This window comes from Callithrix jacchus, chromosome 5 (genome assembly GCF_049354715.1).
Source record: "Callithrix jacchus isolate 240 chromosome 5, calJac240_pri, whole genome shotgun sequence".
Taxonomy (NCBI): domain Eukaryota; kingdom Metazoa; phylum Chordata; class Mammalia; order Primates; family Cebidae; genus Callithrix; species Callithrix jacchus.
In genome coordinates, this window is record NC_133506.1 from 75,020,235 (window position 1) to 75,038,690 (window position 18,456).

The following is an 18,456-nucleotide window of genomic DNA, read 5'->3' on the forward strand; positions in this document are numbered from 1 at the left end:
TCAGCAGAACAGAAAGCCTAGATCTGAGATACAGAAGCAGGAACAAGGAAATGAATGGCAACACTGCATTTGGTGGCTGAGGTGAGATCATAGGCAGGGAAGGACAAGAAGGCAGAGAGGAATGTCAGGAACCCCTGAAGGGGGATGTCAGCAGGACCTGTGACTTGCAGCAGACAGGCAAGGAAAGAATGACTTTCAAACCATTCGAGATTTCGAGAAGCCACGGAGAATGATTTAGTGAGAGGAGGCACTGGGGACAACTATATGATCTGAGATGGCGCTGGATCCACGCACTTGCGCCTGCTTTTTCTCCCTAAGTAGGCAGTGTGCTTTCACAAAGTCGCTCCTGCCTTGGCAGCTGAATACCCAGCAGCCCACTCAATGACGTAGAGAGGCTGGGCCCTAATCAACACATGACTGAATGGAGCGGCCAGATAGGATGAGAGTAGGTCTGACGGTGGATTTCCTCCAGGCCACAGCACACAGCAGGGTCTCCCTTACCCGCTTCGCCTGTTCCAGCTGCTCTGAGAGCTCCTCCAGGGCTGTTGCGTGTCTTTGTCTCATGTCCTGGATTTGAGCTTCATGGTTCTTAGTTTCCTCCTCAAGAGCCTTCTTCAGCTCTGCCACTTCTTGTTCACGTTTTGTACTAGAGGAAGATATTTTTTAAGAAAGATCAGAATTGGCTGACTGATTAAAAACACATTTTCTTTTTGAAAAAGTGCTGTTTTTATTTTAAGTATGACATAAATTCCTTTAATTTTTTGATGTGCTATTTCCAGAAGGCTGGCAGGTCTATTATTGTTATATCAGAAATCTTCATAGAGGGCTGAGTAGTGGTTCCTGCCTGTAATTTTGTCAATTTGGGAGGCTAAGGCGGATCGCTTGAGCCTGGGAGGTTGAGGCTACAATGATCTATGACCGCGCCACTGCACGCCAGCCTGGGCAAATGAGACCCTATCTTTAAAAAAAGAAAAAGCAGTGCAACTTCCATGCCATGTCTGACTTATCAAGACACAGGATGACATCTCTTAGAAGTCTTCAAATTGTTCTGGACAGTCTGGTTTCACTAGAGGTCAGGAATTGGTTAACACAAGATGCCAAACTGCCTACCACAGCCCCAGCAGACTTGAATACAACTGGAAAAAGGTAATCTCTCAGAGATTTTCAAAAGTGAAGGGGTGGCAAAGGCCAAATTAATCAGCACCTTGCGCCATAAAAAGCAAGACTTTTAGCAATCATGTGAAGAAGCTGCAATTAACTAACATTCTCCCAAAACTCTACTAGAAAATGGCTTATGTTTGGGGAGGAGGGCATTATCTTTTGGAGGGGCAGGAAAATTAGAAGGCAGCTCAAAGGATTCAGAAAGCGTCTCTGATGTTTGATATGAGAAAGCAGCAGGACCACGGCCATAGAACTTGAATGTTCTGATGTAAACTGAGGCTTTATCTAACCTGCACTCTATGGTATGAAGATCACATTAGCATTAAATATCTTTCCATGGCTTTCTAACATTTTTTAAATTGGCTGTAATATATACAGGGCAACTTGAATAATGACAGTTATTCACTGTCTAGAAGAGATCTTACTCCCCATGGGGAGTCACTCTAAATTTGTTAATCTGAGCACAGTGTTTAAGCACAAGCTTGATGAAGACTGAAGCCAGTCAGGTAAACCGCACTCCTGCTAAGACCTAGATTAGCAAAGTTGAATTAGCTACAACCTCACACTAATCCTGAAGCATATCACTAGCAAACTTGCTCTGTACTTTAAAACATGTCACAACTTAGAACAGTGATTCACACACTGATTCCCATGTGGACACATTTTCTCTCTCTTCCCCTTTCTTTTCCTCTCCTCTGGAGTCATGAGACGCAGGGGCTGGCTAAGAGATCCCAGTGCCAAGAGAACAGGGCCTGGCTGCCAGCTCTATGGTCACATGTAGCCCAGCCAGAAAGAATCACTGAGGATTCTTCGTGGTCTAGCCTAGCTCAGCCCCAGGTTCCACTGGCTCAGCCAGAGGTCAAAGACGTGTGCTGGTCTGGTCCTGTCCTCTGCAAGGCTTCCATCAAGATTATTTCAGTTTACTCTAGTGGCCATTGCTTCACTGACCAGACTCCGGGGAAATCTCTCCAACTATCAGCTCATTGTCTTTTGGGAAAATTGTTCTGTTCCTAATCCCTACTTGAATCTAATAGTGAAAGGAAACCTTTACCTTCTCTCCTACAGGCTGAATAACTCAATTTCTTTTAGTCTTTCATCAAAAGTCCTCAAAAGAGTTAAAATGCCAGTGAGTCTGCGGAAGAGTATATGATTTACAGAGGACTATTACTTTATACTAATCATGGGAAGAACCAGGGCCCAGGCAGGGTGGTGGTTTGCGTTCTCTAAGGGTCCTTGGCAAGAATGGAGTACACGTTTGAGCTGTAGGCAAAACAGAATCAATGAATGCTACAGCTGAGCATACACATGGTTTTAATAAATATGCACATTAATTTTTTTGCAAGGGTTGGATGGGAAAAATGATCAGAACCTTTTTTTCTACTGCAGTCTAAAGCCCAGCTGGGAGTGGAGAGTTCAGCAAAGTCTAGTTCAGTGGTTTCTAGATTTTAAAAAAGCAGATATTTGAAAGAGAAGGCCAGGACTTAAACTATTAACAACAGTGACTCTGCTAGAGTGGGGTAGGAAGCCTTGAACCATGTCTGGCTCAGAGGGGCTTTTTCCTCCCTCTTGGAAAAAGATGAAGATAAAAACCAACCAACCAACCTCTGCAGCTGCTGTAGTTGTACATATTCATGGCCAAGATCATGGACAAACATTACAAGGCTCACTGCCTCCGTATTCCACCACTGAGAACCTCCTCACACTCATCATCTGACCTCCGTCTCACTGCCTACCCAGCCAGCCTGCCCTGTAGACACCATGATGTCATTCTTTCCACGACCAAGTGCCCAGGTTTCCAGCTGCTGGGTGGACACAGCTGATGATATCCTGGTCCTCTGGGAAATTGCACTGGTTTTCACCACAACACATTTCCCTCCTGCTTGCTCTGGGTCATTTTCTGCCTCTCTGGTCGTACTTGTGTTCATAAACAATCCTTCCGTCTTTCTTATTTTATTCCAGCTCCCAGCAACTCCCCAGGGTGATGGGCTATTCTTTCCATTATTCACACCCTGGAAGAGTCAGCAGGTGTGCCTGCAGCCAGCCAAGGCAGCAAGGGTTCCCTTCCGGCTGGGACTCCTGGGGTGGCCCTGAGGCTCCAGGCAGTGTGAGTCTTGGAGGGAGCAGATGGCATCTGCCAAGACAGCAAGCTGGCACACCCCCACACTGCTCTCCACAGTGATGACACCTATGAGTCTGTGGGAGGTACAGGCCAGTACCTCCAGCCCTGCGTGCTGGGTCACTGCTACGCTCTCCTGTGACTCCTGGGCTGCCACGCTGCAGCTTTCTAGCCATGTTCACCTATGCTTGTCACCTTTCATGCCTGCCTGGGCTGCTGCTGGCACATGACACTGCATCTGCCTCTGCCTACAGCACTCTGTCCCAGTGCCTGCGCCACCCTTCTTTTCACCCATGAAGGCATCCTTCCCTTTTCAGCTGGTTACCTACACTATTCACACCACCTGGCACTGCCAGCACATGGCTGGCCTCCTGGGTGTCTCCTCCTATTTCTGTGTTTACCGCTCTCTTCCTCTGGTCCTATCGCTATCTATAAATCTCTTTTCACCGCTCCCCACTCTGTGTAGTTGTCCCCATCTCTCCCTAGACATCCATCACTGGCCACGGCTTTTCTGATCACACCCATCTCACTCTGTGTCCCTCAGTCTGCTGGTCCACCCACCCACACCTGCACAGGTGTTTCTACCCACAGGCTGGACTGTTTCTAACCATTACTATTTAATCACCGTTCCACCTGTCATCATGAGGAAAAACACACTGCCTCCCAAAGACAGCAAACACACCCAGGCATTTCTGCGCAGACTTGGGGAGGTGGGTGGGGTCCCCGGCCCTGCTCCCTTTCCTACACTCACCGTAGCTCCTGCTGGGCTGCCGTAGTGTCCAGCGTATCCTCCAGCTCTGTTTTCAGAGCTTCCAGTTCCTCACTCAAGTCCCTTTTCTGCTTTTCTGCCTTGTTCCGTGAAGCCTTCTCAGATTCAAAGTCTTCCTGAAGTTCAGCGATTTGGGCTTGTAGCTCTCGCACGACTTTGAGTGCATTGTTCTTATGGAGTGTCTCATCATCACCTCTGTTAAAACACCCAGCATGAGAGGCACTCAGAGATGGGCACCCGGATGGCCTGTTTCTCAGGTGAGCCAGCCCCTGAGCACCTCACCACGAGGAAACCCCAGTCTCACATCCCTCTCTTCCTGGGGCCTGAGACTGGTACAGATGCTCAGCACCTCAGCTGGAAGACTTTCTGAAGGCCCCAAAGCTACTGGTGGCAGAGCCAGAACTAGATTCCAGCCCAGCCCTTTCCAAACTACCATCCTTCTCCATTAAAAGGTAGGACTCTCTTACTTTAGCCCTTAGAATACTAAAACATTTTCTCTGAAGTCAAATGCTGTTATAGTTAGAAATCTGCTTATAACTATGAAGGGGAGACCTCATCCATCACACCAGAACCCAGCCAAACCAGAGATGCTCAAAGAACACAGTGGAAGAAAGAGGCTCTCATCCTTACCCCTCAGGTGCCTCTCTTCCATAGGGCATCTTTTTGCTTATATCTGTGGTTTAAAATGTTGGTAGAATTTCCTGATTGGAAATAGTTTGGATGTTTGAGGTGAGGGAGATTTTTCTTGAAAGATTTTGATTTTAACACATTACAAACTCCAAGTATTACAACCATGTAGCCAAATAGTTATTCTTTATGAAGAAATGAAACATCAGATACAAATATATCTGATTGGCATTTTAAACTGAATATTTGGAACTGATTATTGAATCATGCTATCAGTGGAGAAATACAATTTCTGAAAAGTGATTTCCCTTCAAGTTCTAAAACATACTATAGGCCAGACATGGTGGCTGACACCTATAAACTCAGCACTTTGGGAGGCCGAGGTGGGTGGGTCACTTGTGGTCAGGAGTTTGAGACCAGCTTAACCAACATGGTGAAACCTCATCTCTGCTAAAAAATATAAAAATTAGCTGGGTGTAGTGGTGCACACCTGTAATCTCAGCTAGACCGGAGGCTGAAACATGAGAGTTGCCTGAACCCGAGAGGCGGAGGCTGCAGTGAGCCGAGGTTGCCCTACTGCACTCCAGCCTGGAGGACAGAGCAAGACTCTGTCTTCAAAAATAAATACATAAATAAAACATACTACAGTTAATCTGTAATGCACAGAGACCAAAACATTTGTTATAGTGAAATAATTAGGTCTGGTGTGAATTTCCAAGGGTTTCATAATATAGTCATTTTTTTAAGTATAAATACTGAGCTGGTTTATGAGACTTTCTTGCTGCCCTGACACAAATTCTGTACTCCTGGGCTTTTCACTTTCTCAGGTCACACCCAACAGCAAGTAAACCCCATCTCACTCTCCCAGGGTTTTTGGATGCTCCCAAATAAAATGAAGTCTGCTGAAACTCAGCCCCATGGGGTCCCGCGCAACACAGCTGCAGCCGCAGACCTAGCCAGCGCGCCCTGCAGCTCCTCCTCCTTCTTGGCCAGCTGTAGTTTGAGCTCGTCAATCTGCGCCTGCAGTTCAGCGATCTGGTCCTGCAGGTCAGTCGTCTCCCCGTCGAGTTTTCTTTTGGCCTTTTCCAGTTCCTGACGAGTCTTTTCTTCCTTCTTTAAACGTTCTTTAAGGCAAGATATAAGAAGCTCTTCAACACACATGAATAAACTGAAATTTAAACTGATCAAAGTTGAAAATAAGCCATTTTATTCAAAAGCATGTCACTGCCCTGATGACATGGTCATGCCCTGATGTCAACTGCTCAGTCATTTCAAACCCACCGAGATCTGAAGGGGAGATAAATTAGTATGGGGAGGGAATTTTAGGGAAGGAATTGAGTTTCCTAAGAATGTCCTTTCATGGGAGGTGAGACCACACTGTGAGAGCTGAAGGGATCTGGAATCCTCTCATGTCAAACCCATCACTGGGCCCAGGTTTGCAAAGTGTCTCAGCAGGTGCTGGGGCAGGAGTCAGAGCTGCCTGTCACCCATTCCCTTTTCCATGGGAACCCCTGGTCTGAAACAAGAAAACTGCCATCTTGAGTACTGGGAGAGAGAAGACAGAAGAGTAGACAGAGAGAGCAGACATCTTTTCCACCCTCCCCTCTAAAATTCTGCAGTGATCCCTCAATTAGCCCTAGTGATCTATTTCACTGCATGATTTATTTCCTCACAATGACCTGTATGCCTTTGTCTTCTCCAGCAGGAACCAATTTGTTAAGAGGTTGAGGCCAAGTGTCATAGACTGATCAAACAGGTAAGAAAAACAGCACATATGCTTATGGGTACCTCAGCAGAAAAACCATATACTGGTACAAATCGTTTACGAAAGTAATTTCATACTGACATTCCCTCTTTAGTTTACACTAAAACAAACAAACAAACAAATATAACCCCCATTTTTTTTTTTTTAGATGGAGTCTCGTTCTATTGCCTGGCTGGAGTGCAGTAGTGTGATCTCGGCTCACTGCAACCTTCGCCTCCCGGGTTTAAGCGATTCTCCTCTCTCAGCCTCCCAAATAAGCTAGGACTACAGATGCACGCCACCACACCCAGCTAATTTTTGTATTTTTAGTAGAAACAGGGTTTCACCATGTTGGCCAGGATGGTCTCGATCTCTTGACCTTGTGATCCTCCCACCTCGTTCTCCCAAAGTGCTGGGATTACAGGCGTGAGCCACTGCACCCGGCCAAAATCGCAAATATTTTAAAAAAGCCAACCTCATTTTCTTCCTATCATAAAAGCATACATTAAGAGTGGGCATCTGCCTGCAGGTGCCTGCACAGAGCTCCCTCCCTCTGGTGATGATACCAGTCTAGCTGCTCTTTCCAACTTCCATCCTCTTTTCTTATTTCTTTTGCAGAAACTGTAATGTCCTAGGATCTCCTGACATTACACTGTGGCCCACAGCAGTGTCTTCTCTGTACCTACTAGCTTTTATGTCACTGGCCAGTCCCTTTGTGAGGTGAAATCTGGGCACTTTAATGCAGCTTAGACTAAACACAAAGTCCAAAGGTCTGTAGGACCCAAATGATTTAATCCCAACCATGCCCACCACAGGGCAGTATCTTTTACCATAGCACCAAAATTAAAAAAGGCCAGGCATGGTGGCTCATGCCTGTAATTAACACTTTGAGAGGCCAAGGTGGGAGGATCACCTAAGGTTAAGAGTTTGAGAACAGCCTGACGAACATGGTGAAACCCCGTCACTACTAAAAATACATAATTAGCCAGGTGTGGTGGTGCATGCCTGTAACCCCAGCTACTTGGGAGGCTGAGGCAAGAGAATCACTTGAACCTGGGAGGTGGAGGTTGCAGTGAGCCAGGATTGTGCCATTGCACTCCAGTCTGGGCAACAAGAGGGAAACTCCATCTCAAAAAGAAAAAAAAAAAAGGAAAACTATTAAGTGACAAGGCAATACAAAATAACCTATTAAGAGCCCTTTTTATTATTTTTTAAAGACAGGATCTCGCCGTGTTACCCAGGCTAGAGTGCAGTGGCACGATCACAGTTCACTACAGTGAGCCCCTTGGCACAAGCAATCCTGTTGCCTCAGCTTCCAAGTAGCCCCAGCTATTTGAGGCATTATCATAAGATGATAATGGAGCCGAAAAATTCATCATAGGTGACGTAACACTGTGGTACGTGCCTCAGCTACTTGGAAGCTGGTGCATCACTGTGTCAGACTAATTTTTACATTTTTTGTAGAGATGGGGGTCTCACTATGTTGCCCAGACTGGTCTTAAACTCCTGGCCTCATGCAAACGTCCTGCCTCAGTCTCCCAAAGTGTTGGGATTACAGGCCTGAGACACTGCACCCGGCCAAGAGACCTATTTTAATAAGTCAATCCGAACTGATGATCCTTATTATTAGTAATCATCATGTATGTTTTTATTTTTGCATGTTCTGATTACAGTAAAAGCTAAACACAACACTCACATGTTCTGGTCCTAAATTTCTCTAGCTCCAAACACCAACCTTCTAAATCTGAGATCATCACTTCTTGCTTATTCCTGATTTTGGCCAAGTTTTTTGCCTTTTCTTCCTCTTCAGCCAGCTGAGAGGAACACTCAGCAATGCGATCTTCCATGAGTTTCTTTTCCTGGACAGGAAAAATTGACTGCTTCAGAAAAGCCATTCAAAATAACCACCTGCGTTCTGTATTCCTCATAAAGCTCAACTGTCTTCGACTTGAGAGAAAACAAGTAATAACAGCCCTGCTTCCCCCAAAAGACCACACAGCCATGCACTGCGTAACGATGTTCTGGACAATGAGAACCGCAGTGGTCTTGTAAGATGACAATGGAGCTGAAAAATTCATCAGAGCTTTCGTAACACTGTAGTGCAATGACTCTATTGTTAAATTTAATGTACTGCAGCCTCAGTGTACCCTGTTTATGAAGTCTGCAGTCATGTACAGCAGTGCCCTAGGCCTTCACATTCACTCACCGTTCACTCACTGACTTAGCCAGAGCCCAGTCCTGCAAGCTTCGTTCATGGTGAGTGCCCTATAGAGGTGTGCCTTTGTTGTTGTTGTTGTTTTTTTTTGAGACAGAGTTTTGCTCTTGTTGCTCAGGCAAGAGTGCAATGGCGTGATCTCGGCTCACCACACCTCCATCTCTTCGGTTCAACTGATTCTCCTGCCTCAGCCTCCCAAATAGCTGGGATTACAGGCATGTACCACCATGCCCAGCTAACTTTGCATTTTTAGTAGAGACGGGGTTTCTCCATGTTGGTCAGGCTGGTCTTGAACTTCCAGACCTTAGGTGATCCACCCATCTCGGCCTCCCAAAGTGCTGGGATTACAGGCACGAGTCACCACGCCCGGCCGAACTGTGCCATTTTTAATGTTTCCTATAATTTTAACTGTACCTTTTCTATCATATTTTTATTGCACTTTTGTTTAGATATGTTTAGATGCACAAGTACTTACTAGCACTGTGTTCTAACTGCCTACAGGATTCAGGACAGTAACATGCTGTACAGGTTTGCGGCCTAGAAGCAATGGGTCACACCGTATAGCCTGGGTATATAAGCAGGCTCTATCATCTAGGTTTGTGTCAGTACACTCTGTTTGTATAAGGGTAAAATAGCTTCACGATGCATTTCCCAGATTGTGTCCTCATCGTTAAACAATGCATGACTACTCCAAAAGGGCAGGAAGGCTTACAGGTGTGTCTCGGTGCCCACCCGGGGGCTTGGCCCAGGTGCCTGGCATTCGGGGTCCCACAGCTGATGGTGGATGAATTAATGCTTGCACAGATGGAAACAAGTCATCACTGAGTGACCGCTGTGCATAAAATGCACTCGTTAAAAGTCTAAAGGATTATCAGGATATCTGGTAGGTTTAAACAATTCAGTGGTGCCTGTGTCTTTAGAAATCTATACAAGTAGAGGCTGACAGAAAAATTCAGTAAATCAACCCAAAATCTTGAGAATTTCCTGTTTGAGGTCACTTTCAGTGAATGTATCAACATAATGTTACTTAACTATTCTCTGTAACTAAAATTGGCTTTTTGTGGGGACAGTCTCTTACTTTGATAAACTTGGAATTCTGGTCCTCGAGAAGCAGAATCTCCTCTTCCATCTTCTTGATCTTGGCCTCGGCTGTCACCTTCTCCAGCTGCAGCTTTTGCCGAGCCCCTTCTTCCTCATCCAGCTGCTCTTCCAGGTCCTTGTGAAGAACACACAGTCAGTTTCGCCCCTTTTTCCTCAAGATGTGACCACACACTCATAGAGCACAGGAATGTGTTACGAGACACTAATTTTTGATTTCTCAAAATGCCAACGATATTTTAAAAGATGAAATGCAGTTATGTGAAATAGATATTTGTATCTGCTACAGGTTAAAGTACAAACTGGGTCAATCCTTCTAGAAGCAAATATGGCAAAATGTAGCTTTGAAAATGGGCCTTTCCTTTAAACCAGCAATTTTAGAAATTGTCACAGATGCAATTTATATAAAAATGGTACAAAAAGGTCTGGGTAATTAAATGTTGGCACATTTGTAAAATGGAATAACATATAGCAATTAAAATTCATATTTTGGAATAATACCAATTCAGGCAAACATGAATAATGTAGTAGCACTCATCAAATGTGTATTTAATTTAGCTGAATTCAACTACATACATGTTTGGCCAAAGAGGAGAGAAAGAGCACATGAAAACAATTTAAATAGTACAGGTGGTGAGAAATGAGCTGTCTCAGTTCAAGTGCACCTTTCACAGCAGGGCACTTCACCAAACTGGACGGGAGTATAGTTTATACTTATTTTTATTAGAATGTGCAGATCTTTATAAACTACATTACTGTTTATGATAAACATGCTATTACACAGGATCATAGATTATAATTATTACACACTGCATGCCTGTATCAAAACATCTCATGCACCCCATATATATACACACACTTAATATATACTCACAAAAATTAAAATTTTTTTAAAAAGTATTACAGCTCTTTTAGAATTTGTGTAGCAGGCTTTCTGGTTTTTATTTGCTGGAAAGCTCCCACCCCCTCCAAAAAAAGAAAAAAAAAATTAAAAACAAAAACAAAAAACCCAGGCTGGGTGCAGTGGCTCACGCCTGTAATGCTAACACTTTGAGAGACCAAGTTGGGTGGATCACCTGAAGTCAAGAGTTTAAGACCAGAGCTGGCCAACATGGTGAAACCTCATCTCTATTAAAAATACAAAAAATTAGCTGGGCATGGTGGCGTGTGCCTGTAATCCCAGCTATTCAGGAGGCTGAGGCAGGAGAATTGCCTGAACCCGAGAGGTGGAGGTTGTAGTGAGCTGAGATCGCACCATTGCACTCCAGCCTGGGTAACAAGAGCGAAACTCTGTCTCAAAAAAAAAAAAAAAAAAACCATAAATTAGCTGGATGTGGTAACAGGTGACTGTAATACCAGCTACTCGGCAGGCTGAGGTGGAAGAATCACTTGAACCCAGGAGGCAGAGGTTGCAGTGAGCTGAGATGGTGCCATTGCAGTCCAGCCTGGGCAAAAGGGTGAGACTCTGTCTCAAAAACAAAACAAAACAAAACACCAAAAACAAAAACAAAAAAAACCCCAATAAGCCAGAACTAGGGTTGTACAAATCAACACATGGCCAACTGAAGGAAATGTTCAAAGTAACTTTGGCTAAATAATTGACTCATTGTTAATTTTAGAATGAAACCCTTGCCAAAAATGAGTGTTTTATTGTAAAAATTTGAAACACATATAAGCACACAGATCAGCATAATGAGCCCCACACAGAAGCATCACCTTGGCCTTAACAAGCATCAGCTCATAGTCAATTCCATTTAATCTATGCCTCCACCTTCCACCTTCTCCCCCAGAGTTATTTTGACGTAAATCCCAGACATCACATTTCATTTGTAAAACCTTCAGGCTGTATCTCTAAAATATAAAGACCATTTACAAAGTACATTTGTCTCAATCAGAATCCAAAAAAATTGTCTCTTGTGATTACAGCTTCTATTTCAATAAGAAAGTTAAGTACCAGGAAAGGGGTAATTTTTAAAAATTCTGATTCTGACTCTTGGCCACTTCCTATTACACAGCATTTCTTATTAGCCAAACCATGTAGTAGAGGTCTATCTAATGAATGGAGTGAGCAACAGAAGCACTGAACATGAAGAACAAGTTAGGTCTTCTATAGAATGCTACAGACCCTGGAAGGTTTGTGACTTTGACTCTCTTTGCAAACTGTAAGATGCCACTCAGAACATAAAAAAGATTCTATTCAAAATGACAAATCTGTGTTTAAAAAAAATCTATGATAGGTGTGCTTCAAATGGTAGTCATCTTTCTAGAGGTAGATTCCCATAACCCAGAATCCTCTTGCTTTTCTGTGGACAAAAGAATCCATACACATAGCTTCTATCTATTCAACAGATCCACTTGAAAATCTAAAATACGCTTCTAAGTAAAAATTATTATAGATACCTGAATGTGTGCTTGCATTTTTTTCTTTTCATTTTGGAGGATTTGATTTCTTTCTTCTTCTTCTTCAACCCTAGACTCCAAGTCATGTAGAATCTCTTCTAATTCCTGCTTTTTGGCAGCAAGTCTTGCCCTCATCTCTTCTGCTTCAGCAAAAAGCTCAGTCTCTGCTTGTAGTTGTTCTGCAAGGATATTCTTCTCTTCTAAAAGCTGCAATCACAATAAAATGTCTACGATTTACCACTAGTACATACGTACACAGGATCTATTCACCGTGATTTCAATGGTCAATGGACAGCAAAGAAACTGGGAGATAAAAATATATAACATCACTGGGCAAACTTTCAGATATGTTTTTGTCTATAGAAAAATAGGCTAGATGAAAACGGTTTTGGTTGTTCCTGTTGTCTCAAGTTCCCGTGAATAGTACATATTACATTCATTACAGTTTATCTATGAAGGTAATTTACAAGGGACAGATAAATAGGACAGTGAAAATATAATTCAAATGCTATAAAGTTCATGGTGATTACTAATGCCTATGTGGTAGTAAGCGATATCCTTGGCCTTTATTGTTAATATTTCTGGCCTTGAACACTATAATTCTATTATTGTCACCAACAAACGTTTCCTGAGCCACTGCTTTGTCCATGAAGAAAGGTGCCCAGAAGAGGGACATACATTCAAGGCCACTGTTGCTATAGAAGGACAGATGGTAACCTCTACTCAAGCATTTCATCTTGTTCCTTTTTTTCTATTTCTTCTCATAAACAGACACAGGAAGGTGACAGTACTGGGAGCCTCATCTAAAACAGGTGTTAAGTACATGCTTGACAGCATGAATACAGAAGCCAAGATGCAAAAGGTAAGGCTGCTTTTTACTTACATAAATCTAAAATGTGAGACAATGTATCTGTTGGCAAAATGTATACAATTTGGAAATGACTGAAAAGGCCTCACATAAAATAAGAAGATATGGGTATAGTGTGGGGGTTGCTATCAGAGCAAGATCTCCTAGGGATTCAGGGCCAAGTGTGAGTTACAAGGTTACCGCACACACCTGCTGGTGCTTCCGTTCCATCTCCTCCAGCTCTCCTTCCACCTTCGTCTGCTTCTCCTTCACCTTCAACAGCTCTTCATCTTTGGCCTGAAGTTCTTCCTCCTGGCGAGTCACTTGTAGAAGAGGCTTCACCTATGACAAAATTAAACAGTTTATCATCCCAGCTCTTTCCTAAGGGTTTTTACTAATCAAATTCTGCTATTTGAAAGAGATCTGGAAAGAACTGAGCCAAGCTCACCTTTGTGAAGACTCGCCACCACTGCCAGTGCCGTAATTTCAGGTACGCAGCACAGTTCCGCTGCAAGACCTTTAAGGCACTTAGTTGTTGCTGCTTCTTGGCAAAGGCCCTGAAGAACAATAAGAAAAACTTATGAAGTAAAGAAAAAGGTGCTTGAATGGCTGTTCTCATAATGTCTATTTTCTTTTTTTTTTTTAATTGCCAGGTGGGAGTGCAGTGGAATGGTCTCAGCTCATTGCAATCTCCGCCTCCCAGGTTCAAGCAATTCTCAGAAGTGCCTTGTGAGCTGCACTCCTCTGGGGACTACCCACTACTGGACATTCCATCCCTGGATTCCAGAGCACCAGAATGGCCTGGGTCTCCTGGACCCCTCGAACAGCACTGATGCTCCACTCCGACAGCCTGCTCATATGGCTATGCTCCCACCGAGACTCTGAGATCCTCAGAAGCAGGGATCATGGCCTGCTTGATCCCAGCACACAACCAAGTGACTGACAGACTCCAGGCCTCCTCAGAATGTATTTGCTGAGTAAATTAACAACTGGGCACTTCCTAAGAAATAATCTGTGATTATTTCTCTGGAGTCCTTCTATAATGTCTTGCAGGAGTAGCTACGGACTCTCTTGGGAAAGAGAAGCAATTGAAAGTGATGGAAAAAATAAGAAAATTTCGCATTATTCATTCACTCCAGCAAACAGCTGTATCAGGAGTGGGTGTGTTCTTAAGAAAAGACACACAATTGCTGTTTTAGAGCAGAAATGACCTGTCACATTTCCTTGCAAGAATCCCACAACTGCCATATTGTCAATGAATTCCTCCTTGCTGGTTAGAATTTTCCCTGAGCCCACTGCTTCGTAATTGTTTTTATTCTTGCTCCTTACAAAGACTTCTAACTTATTCCTACCAGCCAAAAATAATTGGTCAAGTCTTTTTTTTTCTTTTCTTTTTTCTTTTTTTTGAGACAGAGTCTCGCTCTGCTGCCCAGGCTGCAGTGCAGGTACAATCTTGGCTCACTGCAACCTCCGCCTCTTGGGCTCACGCAATTCTCGTGCCTCAGCCTCCCGAGAAGCTGGGACTACAGGCATGCACCACCATGCCTTGCTAATTTTTTTGTATTTTTAGTAGAGACAGATTTTTGCCATGTTGGCCAGGCTGGTCTCAAACTGACCTCAAGTGATCCACCCACCTTGGCCTCACCAAGTGATGGAATTACAGGGGTGAGCCACCGTGCCTGGCCAGGATTGGCCAAGTCTTAATTCCAAGAGTTTCTACTACAAAAACAACAGTTTCAAAAACGACTTTTAAAACTATTAGTATCCACCTTCCAATTCTTGCAATTGCCTTCAGGAAAGCTGTAAAACTTCACCCAATCTTCTTAGCAAAAACTACTGCCCTAGTTGCCTCCTTGGCTCTCTGGGAGATAAAACTGTCAAATGATAAGTCAAAAACATGCTGGGCACTTTGTTTAGTGGAATGAGGCAGCCAGTTTCCTTCTCCACAATGGCCGTCTGATTTTTATTGAGCCTACGTGTCAGGCACTATCCTCCAGGTTTTCATGAGGCAACTCTGTGACATCAACCTATCTCTGAGTGTTTGGAAAGCAGACTTCGAAAGTGTTCAAAATTGCTTTAACTCCTTCCCTCTTTTTATCCTTATCCCAATGTCCTCCAGAGTGCTTCGACCTCAAGTTCATAGACTTCTGCACAGATACCTATTTTTCTTTTGACTATTATAAGCACTATTCTGCCTTTTTCCACAGTACAATCTGGTTCCTTTGAATAGGTTATCTTCTTTTATTGATGTATTCTAATTTTAAGTCCCAGCCTACTACATATATAATGTGACTAAAATATTTAGGGGTAGGGGCTGCAAAGACAAAGGTATGCTGGCTTACATATACGATTACATGGATTTGTTAGTTTTAAGTCCTCAAGATGAAATAATGCAAGTGAAATATCTTTAACTTTCTATCTTGAAAACTTTGCAAGTAAGGTTTAGATCAATGAAAAAGCTGCACCAAAGTATATATACTTCATTTCCTGCACTTTTGAGAGTTGTAGCATGTTTCTGGCATAAGTTTTTTTTTTTTTTGGTGGAGTTTGGCTTTGATTCCCAGGCTGGAGTGCAGTGGCTAATCTCAGCTCATGGCAACCTCTGCCTCCTGGGTTCAAGCAATTCTCCTGCCTTAGCCTCCTAAGTAGCTGGGATTACAGGCGTACGCCATCACTCCCGGCTAATTTTTGTATTTTTGGGAGAGATGGGGTTTCACCATGTTGGTCAGGCTGATTTCGAACTTCTGGCCTCATGATCCACCTGCCTCGGTCTCCCAAAGTGTTGGGATTACAGGTGTCAAGTTTCTTGCTAACTCTATGAAGTTAGCCTGGCCCCTGCCAGTGCCCACTCCTTAGGCGATGTTAGGCATTCTGCAGTAAAGGTGATACAGTGAGGAGGGCCTTTGCTATCAACAGGCTCACTTAATCACTTATATAGGATCTCAACATTAGTGTATAAAAACCTGTCTTTCACTCCTTCTTGCCAAATGTTTCTTAGTATCAATCAGAAGATAACAGCTATTTGTCTTCAACTTTCTGCATTACTCTTTTTAGTCTGCATTCTATTTTATAGGCAAAAAACCACAAGTATTGCCTTTACCTTCTTCTGTTTAAAGCCCTCTTGACCATCGTCTGGGCAAGTAGATTGCCCAGGAACCAGAGCTGTTTTCCAACCCATGTGTGGAGGACATTATTACAGAGAACTAACTTCCAGTCCAGGTGTTCAGATTCTGTTTGCTCAAAACTGTCTGGATGGCAAAGTATTTAACCTGTCTCGACTTCTCTCACTCCCAAACCCAAAGTGTTCAGTAGAAAGAAGTAAATACTAGTATTACCTTCTAACCTCAAATCAGTTCTAAGTCCTTTGAATTTGATCTCAAATTTAACAACTTTTCTCTCATCCTCCAACACCACCTTCTTGGGTCAGGCACCATCATCTTCTACCCGAATCACTAAAACAACTTCCCAACTGGCCTTCCCAGTTCTACTCTTGGCCCATTTCAATGGATTTTGCACACTTCAGCCATGCGGCCTTGACTATACAGATTCCCCCACACTGCACTTCTAAACCCTGTCCAGCATCTGATTCTCTTACTTGCTCGCTCTCACTCATTCTGCTTCAGCCACACTGGACTGTGTCACCTTCTCAAATGCTGCCAGTCTCTTGCCAGGATGCTGCTGTAGTTCCCTCACTGAGAAGCTCCTCTCTCCTCCCTTCACAGGGCCAGTCTTCTTACCCTTGAGGTTTCAGCCTCAGTGAAGCATTCTCTGAGGGCTTGAGCTAAAGCAGGACCCCAAACCCCTTTGTTTTAGGTCTTGTCCCAGTGTGTGTGTGTGTGTGTGTGTGTGTGTGTGTGTGTGTGTGTGTGTGTATGTTTGAGACAGGGTCACCAGGCTGGGGTGCAGTGGTGCCATCTTGGCTTACTGCAGCCTTGACCTCCCGGGTTCAAGAGATCCTCCTGCCTCAGCCCCTGCAAGTAGCTGGGAATATAGGTGTGTGCTACCATGCCTGGCTAATTTTTGTGTTTTTAGTAGAGATGGAGTTTCGCCATGTTGCCCTGGCTGGTCTCAAACTCCTGAGCTCAAAGTGATCTGCCCACCTTGGCCTCCCAAAGTGCTGGGATTGCAGGTGTGAGCCATCATCCCCAGTCTCCTTGTGTGTTTTCTTACTGCAACACATCCCATAACTTAGAATGTTCACGTGTTTACCTATCTCTGCCAGTATAAAGCAATTTCCATAAGGATAGACTTGATGTTTCACACACTCTTGCATCCCTAGCCCAAAACACAATGCTTATTTAGCACAAACACATCCTCAGTCAATGATTAATTCGTGAATACCCACTTACTTTCTGGCAAGGTAACCTCTGCAAACAGCTTGGAAGAAGATAATGATATCGGTGATTTTTAAATCTCTTTCTTCCTCTAAGTGTGCCAGAACTCCGGCTCTGAAAAATATCTTGCTCTGTCCAATTCTATACAAGTTTGGGTCCAATTCTAAAGCCCGGATCTAAGAGAGAAAGAGTTTATTTACTTTTCTAACTGTAAGAAAGATTAGATTAAGTCTCCAAAGCAAAAAAAAAAAAATCAAGAAAAGCTTACCATTCGTTCACAGGCCTGTTTGCCATCCATAAAACCTTTAGGAATAGCATTTGGAGTCAGGATCTCATATCTGTAAGAAAAATTTCCAAGAAGTAATTTGTAGAAATTTGTGAACAATGTGTATCTACTAACTGTGAGTTTTGCCCTAAGAGGCCATAAAATTTTGGGTAACATGTACAATTAACAGTAAAGAAATAAACTAGTGATAATCTGATGTTTTCTGTAGATCTATTTTCTATTTCTTTCTTATAAGTAAAAAATGAGGTTAGTTCTTTCAGGTCAAAAAGTAGGTTTAGGAGGTTGTGGCAGAGAAGAATCAAAAGCATGATATTTTAGAAACCTTACATTTTTCTTTATTTCCCACAAAATGTTCATATCCTCAAGATGCAAAAGAGAATCTGGCTTTCTGTACTTGAAGTCACTGTCAATTTGTAGCATTTATCAGATAACAGAAAGGGCTGTAACAGCTGTGTTCGTAGGCTTCTATTTAGAACATCAGAAAATATCAGGGTAACATCTAACATGATGTTGGTCTGGGTATATATGTGTACATATGTTCACCGAGCTGCACATTTAAGTTATGCTTTTCTTTTTCTTTTTCTTTTTTGTGGAGAACAGGGTCTCACTATATTGCCCAGACAGGTCTCGATCTCCTGGGCTCAAGCTATTCTCCTGCCTCTGCCTCCCTAAGAGTTGGGATTAGAAGCGTGAGCCACAGCGCCGGGACATGAGCTGCACATTTAAAATCTGTGTACCTCACTGTATACGAGCTATATCTCAGTTAGAAAAACAAAAGATACTGGCTATATTAAAGGATGAATCCTGGCTACATCAATCAACTTTGTATCTTGGATGCCAACTATACTCCCTTTTTCTC

General features: G+C 43.4%; 1 protein-coding gene, 1 long non-coding RNA gene and 1 pseudogene across 34 annotated transcripts in view; 2 read left to right on the forward strand and 1 right to left on the reverse strand.

The window, feature by feature from the left end:
* MYH10 (myosin heavy chain 10) overlaps nt 1-18,456 on the reverse strand; it is a 153,136-nt gene that overhangs the window by 22,741 nt on the left and 111,939 nt on the right. For all 33 annotated transcript variants that reach the window (XM_035300005.3, XM_035300001.3, XM_078372999.1 and 30 more), the window contains 10 exons: nt 17,580-17,649; nt 17,327-17,487; nt 13,426-13,534; nt 13,188-13,319; nt 12,131-12,337; nt 9,711-9,848; nt 8,153-8,276; nt 5,626-5,797; nt 4,029-4,241; nt 502-646 (listed from right to left, as the gene is read on the reverse strand). In XM_035300005.3, coding sequence (XP_035155896.1) covers nt 502-646; nt 4,029-4,241; nt 5,626-5,797; nt 8,153-8,276; nt 9,711-9,848; nt 12,131-12,337; nt 13,188-13,319; nt 13,426-13,534; nt 17,327-17,487; nt 17,580-17,649 — 1,471 coding nt within the window. The remainder of the gene's footprint in view (nt 1-501; nt 647-4,028; nt 4,242-5,625; nt 5,798-8,152; nt 8,277-9,710; nt 9,849-12,130; nt 12,338-13,187; nt 13,320-13,425; nt 13,535-17,326; nt 17,488-17,579; nt 17,650-18,456) is intronic.
* LOC144582575 (uncharacterized) lies at nt 6,370-13,766 on the forward strand. Its single transcript, XR_013535573.1, has 3 exons — nt 6,370-6,429; nt 12,902-12,992; nt 13,631-13,766. It is a non-coding gene; the product is annotated as an uncharacterized LOC144582575 (long non-coding RNA).
* Nucleotides 10,626-10,691, forward strand: LOC118154322 (U7 small nuclear RNA; annotated as a pseudogene).